The following is a 12,154-nucleotide window of genomic DNA, read 5'->3' as shown; positions in this document are numbered from 1 at the left end:
CTGGCTCATAATGCAAACCACTGAAAAGCCATTACCTTCAAAGCTATAGGACACCTTATACCCTGCAGAGAGAAAGTGCGTCTGCAGTATTATTATAATGGATGATGGCCCAGTGAAGTATTTCTGGACAGTCTAATGGTATCAGATTTGTATTATAAAATAATAAAATCTAAAATTCATTCTTGGAAATCTTGAGATGTCAGTAGAGCCACCAGCACTGTTATTCTCGGTCTGTGACTTATATTTTCTTGTTTTTAAGATAAACGTGAATTAGGGATTTAGTAAATCTTTACTAAATCCTTATTTGGCATTTCTGATGAATGTAGCTTATATTTCTGGAAGCTCATTATGAGTGCATTAAAGTGCAGTAGTCAAGCCGTACCTAAACATTCTGCTCTTACAGAGCTCAGTAATTACATCATCATGAAATATTGATTTGAAACATCACTCGCATGCAAACATTTGCCCAGAGCTGAGACTACCAACGGTGATATCATCATTCATACCTAGTAGTCATAGCACTTTGTTCTCTGTAATCTAATTTATACTGTGATATCATTGCAGCACAGTTTCAGATTACGGTGATCTAATTACTAGGTTGCCTCGAATTTAGAATTACGTTGTAGAATGGCTTTATGGAAGATGGCGTTATTTGCCCTGTCCCACACTGACCCAGCAGGAGCATAGACCTGGCTGTTTATCACAGATTCTGTGGGCATGGGTGACCTGCAGAGAAGCAGAATGATAAAGCGGGTTGGGACACACACAGCCGTGCACCACTGGCCACAGTCTCGCAGCTATTTATGGCATCACGAAACGCAGAGAGAATCAGTCACACTCAACTGGTTATGTTGCTGGAGTTCTGCTCCAGACCCAGGAGGTACTTTCACATGTGTGCTGTAAAATCCTAAGCCTGAGGAACTGCTGAGATACTTGTGGCATTTCTAATAAGGACATCTGTTCTTTTGGAAAAAGCACTGTTCTAATGTCGCAACATAGTCAGCTTTGATTTATGCTATTGATACTTCTTACACGAATGGGCATCCTATTTAAATGTTTATTCTTGTAGTACATTTATTCTGCCATGAGAAATTGCTCAAATGCCTTCAAAGACCCACAGCTCATACAATCAGAAATATGCTTTTACGCTCAGCGGGGAATACTCAGTAATTGCTACCATATGCCTTTTTTTCTTTCATTCAAAGTAAGTGGCATCTGAATCCTTTTTTTTTTTTTTTTTTTTTTGGCTTTGCGGTTGCATTAGATAGTTGTCTTTTTCCAAGCATGAGAAATAACGGAAATAAAGCACTGAAAGAAATGGCACAACCACAGTTATGAAAAATTATGCTAAATGTGGAAATTTGTTTTACATGTGCAAAAATCTCTGCATTCCTTTTTAAGTGCAAGTAACCGAGCTCACAGCTCAGCTTCCAGTTAAACATCATGGAGTTTCTGGAATGCATTTTTTTGTTCTTTTTGTGCACTCTTTAGATATACACTCTACAATTAACTCATGATTTTTTAAGCTTCTTTGCATGAGTGTTGCAGTAAGGATCTACAATAGACATTCCTTATTATCCTTAAAAGTGATAAGTGTGGCCTTCACAGTTTAGGCTAAAGTTTCACATAACTTTCTAAACACAGTCACATCCTGTAATTTAGACCTTAGGTGTCCTACATTCTTCTGCCTGCATTTGCTCCTCTCTCACATACACTCTCCCCTTCCTTCTCTCTCCCATCTCTCTCTCTCTGTCTCTTTATCTACGTACCTCTCAGATATACCGTCCTCTTTCTATGGGGAAGGTAGAATGGAGGACAAAAGCCCACGTGTAGCAGACTACTTTGTGGTGGCGGGCCTGACCGATTCTTCTAAGCCTTTTGAGGAGGATGTGACTTCAGATGAAGGATGCCAGAGGACCTCTGCTCAACCCAAGGCTCCCATCACCGATGTGGCAGTGGTGATTCGCTCCCAGGGTGAGGAGGTGCCACGGGGATACACCTGCATAGATTGCACTCCCTCGGGCTTGCCCGCCGAGCTGAATGGGGGCAGCCTCATGGGCCCTCAGATATTCCTCTGTTATAGACGAGGTCGGGACAAGCCACCTCTCACTGACCTTGGGTGAGTCATTTGAATTTACCCTTCCCATATTCCAACGCTTTCCCAATGTCAGGAAAGGATTATAATAGATATGTAATAGCAGTCTATGAAATAGATAATAACAGTGTATTAGTGCAGTAATGTTTGCATAAGCAATAATTACTGTGGTAAATGATGATTTGGTTTGTGAGAAAATCCTTGTGTAAAGCTCAGTATTTTGGCAATAAGGGCACAGTAATTCACACAGTTTGACAATGGTATTTTTTTCCTTGTCTGAAGTTACATGGTACAGCTTTCAGGCAACAAAACAGTGCACCAATAACACACTGAATGCATTAGTATTCCAGGAATTTGCATATCTATTTTAAGACTCATAACAGCAGAACGTAAGTCCAGTGTGCAAGTAGGGCACTTTATTGATGAACATTTCTTCAGGTAAATCTAATCAAATATCATGACCTACATCAGGAAAAAATCTAAAAGTTATCCATTTGCTTAGTAAGAGACCCGACTGAAGACTGAATGTTTGTTTTTGTTTTTTTGAAGATGCAGGTCACATTGTATAATATGAAGCATCCAAACATTAACGTTATATATTGTCCCTGTTTATTTTTCAGAGTTCTTTATGAGTGGAGGGAGAAACTGAAGCCAGGCTGTCACATTATCCAGACCACACCCTCCGGTCGCCCAGCCAACATCAGTAGTTCCTCCTCCCAGAGGATATACATTACGTACCGGCGTGCTCATGAGAGTAATTCTCATGCCTCATTGGCTGTCACAGACATTTGTGTCATTATTCCTGGCAAAGGAGAGACACCACCACATGCCTTCTGCAAGGTGGACAAGAACCTCAATAGCAGCATGGTAAGCTGCCTTACCCTTCTTACTTACAGAGCATGTGTTCATAGTAAAAATAGTCCAGTCTGTGATAACTCAGTGCCATTGAAGCCCTGAGTGCTAAAACAGCACCCAAGATTAGTTTACTAACAGACACGGTGAGGGTATTTAGTGGATTCCAGTTTCAAAACATTGATAACATTGCTGCGATAATTCTGCAGAGATTACTTTTACATCAATAAATGTGTTTTTTTGGTGTTTTTTCCCCATTTTAGTGGGGGTCCTCTGTGTACTTGTGCTACAAAAAGTCTTTGGCCAAAACCAACACTCTTGCATTCAAAGCAGGTATGTACTCAATGCACTTTAAGCACTTGTAGTGCTAGCACATAAGCAAATCATTTTTAGCAGTGTGTGTTATGTGAGAACACAGCAGATGAGCCAGTTCAGTATCATCTCCTCAGAGAGACAAGGGCGGTGTACATGCAGTGATTGATACTCTCACAGGGCAGGGGGAATGTGAAATCATGATACAGCTGCTTATTGCCAGAACATGTTCAGCTCATGGGGATAGTGATCATGTGTTATGTTTTGGCCGTACAGCCTGGTAGGATAAAAGTGAGCTGTAGCCCTGGCTCTTTGCTTTTAATAAGTTTTTCTCAGGAACTACTTTTGTTTATGTTTATGCAGTGTAAACTGTGGTGTGATTGTCTGAGGCATTCTGAAGATACCATATTTTTTCTTCTTCTGTGTTCAGGTCTCTTGTCCAGGTACCCAGAGGAGGACTATGAGTCATTCCCTCTTCCCGAGTCAGTGCCCCTCTTTTGCCTGCCAATGGGAGCATCAATAGAGTGTTGGCCATCTCACACCAAATACTCTCTGCCCGTCTTCTCAACATTTGTACTCACTGGAGCTTCTGGAGAAAAGGTGAGCACACAGAGACCCCCAAATGCATGTTTAAGCACACACGCCACACAGCCCTCCAGTCTGCTCCTGCTCTGATAGCAGCTCCAGTAAAATCAGAGACAGACAAGAGAGGTGAATTGTCTTGCTGCATTCAGAATCGTGCAAGGAATTTCAATCAGCAGGAGACCTGTGTGCAGCATATCAAAAAGTCACACGAATCATGACCTACAAGAGAAAATTCAAAGGAAGATGAATGTGTATAACTGGTCTGCTTAATAATGTATAGGCCAAATTCAGTTTGGGCTAGTAGAGAGTACATTAGGAACAACGAGTGCAACAATGCACTGCAACAAGCACACAACTCCCTGGGCTCTTTCCACCATTCTGTAATTTATTCATTTAGGTGAGTGACTTCAAAGAAGCCTGACTACGTTGAGACAATTCAGATCTGACTGTTCTGAGAACAAAGAGCCTAAAAACAAAGCAGTGTCTCTTGAGCGACTCAGCTCTAAGAAAAGATTTTGAATGCCTTGAATAATAGGTTTCTTGAGGCTGTCTCAAAAATAGATTAAATTATTTATCTCTACTTACAATAATTTGATGAAACATGCAGGGCCAATTGAGGCATCTAGAATCTTTAAGCATTATGATATAGACTGTAGTACTTGGTTGACTGTTGTACTGAGGGGTGTCTTGCATGTCTAGGTTTATGGTGCGGCCATACAGTTTTACGAGTCGTACCCTGAAGAGCGTTTGACGGACAGGCAACGGTCCCAGCTGGGCCTGCACAGCAGTGGCTTGAAGAATGATGACTCCATGACAGTTCAAACCAACAAGAGCATCTGCCTTCTCTCTCACTGGCCCTTCTTTGATGCCTTCCGCAGTTTTCTCACCTTCCTCTATCGCTACTCTATTTCTGGGCCTCACACACTGCCCATCGAGAAGTGAGTGAGACTAAGAGAATTTTTTGAATGTGTATGGATATTTATTGATGGATTTATATTAATATAGATATTAATCTATGTAAACTTTGATTACAGCCATGTGTAATTTAGTGATCCTTATGACCTCTCTCTTTTTATTATCTGTACAGGCATATTTCTCATTTCATGCACAAAGTTCCGTTCCCTTCTTCTCAAAGACCACGAATTCTTGTCCAGGTAGGTTATACCTTTGTTTGGAAAATGCTATATCTGAAGCTGAAATATGCTTTTTTTGTCTAGACATGTAGTTTTTTGAACAGACATATGTGTTTTCTGCAGCTATCTCCACATGATAGTCTGATGCTGAGCCAACCGGTGTCCTCTCCACTGCCTCTGAGGTAGGTCACACACTCTTTATCCACTCACACACACTGTGTCAAGTGAATGCTGCTCTGTGTGTGACAAACTGCCTCATCCATTTAGAGTTGCCCTTGTAGTTCAAGTCTATTTCATGTGTAATTGAACTGTCAGCCAGTATTTCATGACGATATTTTTTGTGTGTGTAAAGCTGTCTCCCTGTGTTCTTCCTTAGTGGTGGAAGGCTCTCCACACTGCTGCTGAACCTGGGTCCTAAGAATGCAGTTTCTCTGTTAGTTCTGGCTGTGACTGAGCACAAGATTTTGGTGCACTCTCTACGGCCAGCTGTACTGACAAGCGTGACCGAGGCCCTAGTGTCGGTAAGTGTTATGACCTTCGCTGCTCAGCAGGGCTGTACATTCATGGTCTCCTCTAGCCCTCTGCTGACACTGACGCTCACTTCCAGCTGTCTGTTATTATGATGGAGCTCTGAGTGTAGAGGGGAAGGTGCTGAGTGTTTGTTTCTTTTATTGTGGCTCTTTCATCTTAAGTATTGATCCAAACCTCTTAAAATTGTGGTGTCACTAGACACTTCACTACTGGGCTGTATCCACCCTTTTTTGTATGTCACAAATGCACTACTACTGGTTTTGTCTCAATAATGTATTGAGCCTGTAACAGTGAACTGAATGTTTACTCATTGTGTTGCCTCTAGATGATCTTCCCCTTCCACTGGCCATGTCCATACATTCCTCTATGCCCGCTTGCGCTGGCAGACGTCCTCAGCGCTCCTTGCCCGTTCATAGTCGGTGTGGACTCGCGCTATTTTGACCTGTATGAACCACCGGCAGACATTAGCTGTGTGGACCTGGACACTAACACCATCTCTCAGTGAGTGATCTTTTGACTTCTGCATAGTTTTGAACTCTCCAGAGAGCTCCTTTTGAAGAAGCCTGACCTGTGATCTTTGGCTCAGACCACCCTTTTAGCTCTTCCATAAAAATTCCAAAGAAATTAAATCCTGTTTTTCTCCTAATAACTTTAAATGTCTCTCTGTTTTGACAAACTTTTCAAGTCTTGTTGAGTGAAAGTTTTTAATAATAAAGATAACATCAGAAATTATCTTGATCCATGTGGACATTACATTAGCAGTAAATGACCCTAAACAGTGCTCTGCAAAAAATAAAACACATCCAGTCCAACATGTGGCGGCCACATGCTCCTGTTTCTTCACCAGTCGGAGGATGCTGGGGAGTTTCTGGAGGTCAGGAAGGCCACATTACTGTCAAATGGAGTTCTCAGCTCTCTTGTTTGTGGGCCTGCCTGTTCTTCTCTTTTCCCCTTTGTTTACTCTTGCTTTCTCCTCCCTCTAATCATAAACGTGTGTGTATGTGGTTTCAGCAAAGAGGACCGCAGAGCCCTCACATGGAAGATTCTGCCAAGGAAAGCCTGCAAGCATCTGATCAACACTCTCAGTGATCTCCACCAGCAACTGCTGGAGAGTAAGTGCAGAGTCAATAGTGGAGAATTTCTCTCATTCTCTCCATTCTCTTCTTTGAATATCAATTGAAAGACATACTTGGTTTAATTCACTGCCCTTGAACTGCCTATATAAGTGTTCTTGTCCTGTCCTTTTTGAAATGTAGTGGTTTCATTTTATCGTTTATCACAGGCTTTTAATAATGTTTCAGAGGACAAAATGAGGTAACAGCACTAAGCCTTGAAATGCTTTGATATGTAAGGTCAGAGCACTGTGCTGGCCTGAGACAGGGCCAGGATTTGAGTACCTCTTGAACCTTGTAATGTTATCTGTGGCCTGCCTGAGTGTTGATTGATGGTTCTGTTGAAGCCATTGAACTCAGCTCAGGTCAGCTGTATATTTTCTGTCTATGTACAGTATGAAGTGTATGCCACTTAACATGTGTTATACATTAGTTGTGTAATTACGTTGGAGATTACAGTAAAATGTTTTGAGTGTAAATGTCATCAAGCCAGTGCATGTCTAATGTAAATGTTCATAAATACAGCATCACATTCTCTCTGTTTAAAGAACGATGCCTAATGGCTCATATGTCTAGTATATCTTTAACAGTATACAGTGTTTTATTTACATAACCATGAAAGACTGAAATAGATATTCATCAAAAAGGACAGGAGTAGAGAATATCTGACCTTTACTTATGTAAGGCATATAAATCTTCTGCAGGTTATCAACTGAGTCGTGAGGAAGGGCAAATGGAGGCAGCCATGAGTGAGCGAGATCTTGGCACTGGTGTAAAGAGTCTTCAGACTTTGGAGCTAGAGATCCAAGAGGCTTTCCTACGCTTTATGGCTGCTATTTTAAAGGGTTACCGTTCCTACTTGCTTCCCATTACCCAGGCTCCCTCAGAAAAAGCAACTGATGCTAGCTCTCTCTTTGACCTGCAAGGTAGGTTTTACTTTTATTTAACTTTTTGATGTAAATGGGGGTGAATAAATATTGTTACACTTAAATATAGCAATATTACATTTCTTAATACTGTATTTGTTTTTCTCAAACAAAGCCATTTTATTTATTAGTTTATTTAATAGTTAAGATTGGTGACAGAGTGGTGTTCATTTTCTGTTGTATTTAAGTAACTTTGATTTCAGATCCCAATGATTGGTTGTATACAAAGTGTTCTTTTGTCTGATTTTATGCATATGGTGGTGTTGTTTATTTTTTGGTTCGTTTAGAGTTACTATAGTAAAAAAAACAATCTCACTATTAGAGTATCACAATAGATCATAATATATCAGTTCATAACCACTGTATTGTGACCTGGGAATATGTATCATATTGCCAGGCTCTTTCTAAGACTCTGGACCCTGGCCAAATTGTATCACAGGCTTACTGTTCTACAGTAGTGGCAGATCAGTCTGAAACAAAATAATGTGGTTTACATTGAAATAATCTTTGTTTGTTGTTATAACTTCACAAAAATGTGCAGCAAAAAAAACACAGGGCAGTGAGGACAGCCAAAATAATGTTGCATCACAAGTGAAGAAACTCTGATATTAAAAACAAAAACGTCCTCCAGAGTTCTTTGGGAGAATGCTTAGTCTCTGTAGCTAGCCAGAACCCTGGAGCTGTGCCAGTGACGTCTGGCTTAAATCATGCCTGAAATTAGCATGGGGATTTATTTATTTTTTTCCCAAAGTTCCAGTTGAAAAAATTAGGCCTGGCTGACACATCCAACAAACATCAACACTTAATAGAATGTCTCATAGCACATCTGCAGCCTCTTACGTAACCAGTGTACAATAGTTAGTTGCACTCTCTCACACTTGGTTTAATGTTAGGTGTCAGGCTGTCTTTCTAGGCTTGATTGATTAATTGTGTAATTGTAAAATAAGTAGTCTGTCACTCTGGCTCTGGCTTTTACCTTCAGACATTACAGCCGTTCCATTTTCTCTGCAGGTTTCTTGAAGAGCCGTGACCGCTCACACCAGAAGTTCTACTCCCTCATGACCAAGACTCAGATGTTTATCCGCTTCATTGAAGAGTGCTCCTTTGTCAGCGATAAGGATGCAAGTCTGGCATTCTTTGATGACTGTGTTGATAAGGTAGGAAATGTTTTATATTAATCATTTATAAAGAGTAAGAGGTTTATTAAAGTCCTCATTTAACGCTTAGTAAACAACTGCTTCGTTTGTAGTTCCTATAGTTCCTAATATTTATCTTACTATATTAAAGTAGATGCATACATTTTAAATCCCAGTGAAGTGCAAAGTGATAAGAGGTCACTGTAGCAAATGCAGAATGATTTGTTAGAACTATAAGAGTAATATTTCCATTATAATCTTTCCTGCTCAGATCCCCACTGATTGCTGTATGTTAGTTAATTCATTTTCTCTGAGCAATGTTTTTCATTGCACTGGCTTTTCTCCTCCTCTGATCAGTCTGCTTGTTCTGTCTTTGCCCCTCTTTGCCTATTTTTCTTACTTTTTTTCATTCAACTCCTGCTTTTGTTGCTTGCGTGGAAAGCTCTTTGGCACAGAAAAAGAAAGAAAGGTAAGCAGCTTGATTCCAGAAGTGGTTGCCTCAATCTGCTCACACTGTTCTTTGTGCATCAGATCATGTCTTTGCAAAATAATTATCAGGAAGACCAGAGGCAATATTTGTTGCCCAATTTGTAGAATCATTAAAGCAAAGTGATTTACAATTTTTGGAATCTTGTGAGATGAGAACTAATGCAGTCCCTTTTAAACATGCAGTGCTTTTGTGATGAAGTTTGAGCTGCTTTGACTTTGAGAGTGTATGAAAGATTTCTTTGCACTCTTTGCTCTCACTCTCTATGACTTTGTGCTGCTGGCTTGCATTATTAAAGCACCATTACAGTACAGCCCAGACAAGCGTCTGCATAACTGCCAAGACATTCGGAACCGCCCTGCATTCATTATTCATCCTCTGGTGCCTCACGTCATCAAATGTCTCCTCATATGCTCCATCATCTCCAAAAATCTAATGAATCTACAGTATGTGAACATATATATTGAATGATGTTGTGTTGTGTCCTACCACTTTACCTCAGTTTCCCTTTAGGAAGGCATACGAGGACAGAAAGACGCTTTGCTAGCCAGCTGTATTGAACTTCTAAGGTTCATTTAGATCTGCTTTGGAAGCAATGAGACAGCAGAGACAGACAGCTTATTCTCATTTAGAGAAGCAAATCGTTTTTGGTTCGTCCTCCACAAGGCTTTGCTGTGCAATAAAGAAGCGTTAGAGGCTCTGCTCCGGCTCACACTGTTCATTACAGCCGTAAACAGCCAAAGTCACACATCACCTGGCCTGGCTCGTCCTTCGCTGTTTAAAGTCTGCAGAGGACGGGGCTTTAGCAGCGTGCAGATAATGCAAGTGGAGATGTGAGCTGTTTTTAAAGTGAGCCAAAAGTAGCTTGAACACGTTGGCTGGGTTTGCACAGCAGCCGTAACGATGGCCAACAGAGCCTGAATACAGTTCACAGCAGCTCCCTGAAGAGAAATATGGATGCTCAGAGGGGGTACTGTGACCTCCCCACCCTGCATAGCCCAGCTCATGCCATTGCACTGGCCTGTGCATTAAAGCACTCCTGCTGGAGATGGAGTCGATGCCGCCATGCACTGCTAAAAGAGAACCATTGATCCCAAAAAATCTCAGGTCAGCCTGTTCAGCGAGTGCACTCCATCAAGCCCTGTTGGTGCTATTGTGTGTCTATTCCTCCTGCCAAGTAAGGCTGTGCATTTTCTTACTGTTTCACTCAAATGGTCTAAAAAACATAGAAACTTGAATATAAATTTAATTTCAGTATAGTAATCATAATGTGTAATAGTCACATTGCAGAATGCTTAAAGTCATTTTTTTTCATACTTGCTCCTTTTACTACAAAAGAAAATGTATTTAACTTAACTTTTTCAATTTTAATAAATTGTCAACCTAAGGCAGATTATATTTGTTCAATATATTTTTTTCTCCATTATTGGACACACAGAGTTATGTTTATTATTTTAATATATTGTGATGTGATGGATTAATGACTTATGATAAATATCTGGTGAAAAATTAATATATTTTTGTGATTGCGTTAGTTTTGCAGAACAACAAATTAAACACATGCAGCCCTAGTGGCTGGTATATAGGTACAACTGGGTGATATAACTACAACTATACCTGTGATGCCATACAGTACGATGAAAAACATAACAAAATATATTTTTTAAATATCAGTATTTCATTTTCTGCAAAAAAGTAATTATAACTTTGTAAGACAGATGCACTCTTTTTTGGTATTGCACTGATTCAACTGTATTGCGTTTTAGATAGGAAACTGAAGTCATTAGGCTGCACCTTTAATTGTGATGATTCTATGACATGATTTGTACAAGACTGTATGTACTCTGTTCAGTGTCATTCAGCTAAAAAACAAACAATTTCCACAAAAACGGCTTGTGAACATTCCTTTTTGGAATTAAATTGCACACAGATAGTAACATTTGTAGCAAATATGCTATTATGATATCATATCATCTTTATACCTTGTCTAAAATATTTAAATATTTTTTTAATATACCAATATCTGCCTAGCCATATATGTAGGTCAGTGTTTTCTCAAGTGTTAGGAGAAAGGACATTTAGACAGAGACGTCTACAAGCTAAATGCACTGTGGCACTTCCGAGCCACTGGCTACCCTGCCAATGCGCCGAACAGTAATGGTTTCATGTCCCTGGAGCAACATGACTTCTCAGCATTAAGTCCAGGTCAATGCACTTGGGGTGTGTTTGTGTGTGTGTGGTAGACGAGGGGGGCTGGGAGGATCCTGGCTTCTTGGTGCTCATGTGAGATCAGCCTGATAAAGTGTTGAGGGAGACTATTAAGCTTGTTTGCACAAAAAGCTGTCTCACATCTGATCCCAGGTCAGATTCTTTCCCCCCCAGGTTTTGTTGCCAAATGTCGGCATAGCCAGACAGCAGGAAATCCCTTGGCACTGCACCATTGCCAGGCTGTTGTTTGTGTGAGTGTGTCTGTATGGTGGAGGCCCAGCCATGGTTATGATGAGTCTTTATGTTAATCCTAGGTGGACAGTGAGAGGCCAGAGGACACCAGGCTCATTGAACTGGACAAATCGCATCGCAGTGAGCACACAGTCTACATCACACCCCCGGAGCTGCCCCCTGTGCCCGACGGAGAGGAGCCTTCAATGCTTTATAGGTAAAGCACGTAGTTCATATACACAGAGAAAACGAAGCAGACAACAACACACATATAAATATATCAGAACACAAAGAGCACAACGATGAAAGTCCATTTATTGTCAACAGTCTGCATTGTGCAATAATAGACTCTTAGCAGGGCATGTGATCAAATTTTAAATGCACATATTCTTTGGATATTTGCTGCTATTATGTTCTCTTTTTCTGTCTGCCATCTTTGCATATACATAATGGCAAGATTTGTTGTAAGTCATTGTGTACAGGTGCTTTTATGTATAGGACCATACTGAATTTTTAGACAGAATACAAAAAAGGAAAACATCCTCT

General features: G+C 40.5%; 1 protein-coding gene across 2 annotated transcripts in view; it reads left to right on the top strand.

Annotated features, from left to right (window-relative positions):
• The window catches only part of dennd4a (DENN/MADD domain containing 4A), a 34,949-nt gene that overhangs the window by 6,522 nt on the left and 16,273 nt on the right, over nucleotides 1-12,154 (top strand). The window contains exons 2-15 of one of the 2 annotated variants that reach the window (XM_007249159.4): nucleotides 1,777-2,119; nucleotides 2,716-2,962; nucleotides 3,211-3,280; nucleotides 3,690-3,859; nucleotides 4,544-4,782; nucleotides 4,932-4,998; nucleotides 5,101-5,159; nucleotides 5,354-5,498; nucleotides 5,834-6,009; nucleotides 6,520-6,620; nucleotides 7,325-7,546; nucleotides 8,558-8,703; nucleotides 9,125-9,151; nucleotides 11,692-11,825. In XM_007249159.4, the coding sequence (XP_007249221.2) occupies nucleotides 1,809-2,119; nucleotides 2,716-2,962; nucleotides 3,211-3,280; nucleotides 3,690-3,859; nucleotides 4,544-4,782; nucleotides 4,932-4,998; nucleotides 5,101-5,159; nucleotides 5,354-5,498; nucleotides 5,834-6,009; nucleotides 6,520-6,620; nucleotides 7,325-7,546; nucleotides 8,558-8,703; nucleotides 9,125-9,151; nucleotides 11,692-11,825 (2,114 nt within the window). In that variant the 5' untranslated portion in view covers nucleotides 1,777-1,808. The remainder of the gene's footprint in view (nucleotides 1-1,776; nucleotides 2,120-2,715; nucleotides 2,963-3,210; nucleotides 3,281-3,689; nucleotides 3,860-4,543; nucleotides 4,783-4,931; nucleotides 4,999-5,100; nucleotides 5,160-5,353; nucleotides 5,499-5,833; nucleotides 6,010-6,519; nucleotides 6,621-7,324; nucleotides 7,547-8,557; nucleotides 8,704-9,124; nucleotides 9,152-11,691; nucleotides 11,826-12,154) is intronic. The other variant, XM_007249160.4, reaches the window with a different exon arrangement.

Source organism: Astyanax mexicanus, chromosome 9, assembly GCF_023375975.1.
Source record: "Astyanax mexicanus isolate ESR-SI-001 chromosome 9, AstMex3_surface, whole genome shotgun sequence".
Classification (NCBI taxonomy): Eukaryota; Metazoa; Chordata; class Actinopteri; order Characiformes; family Acestrorhamphidae; genus Astyanax; species Astyanax mexicanus.
The sequence above is the reverse complement of the archived record's forward strand: the minus strand, read 5'-3'. Positions and strand labels throughout refer to the sequence as shown.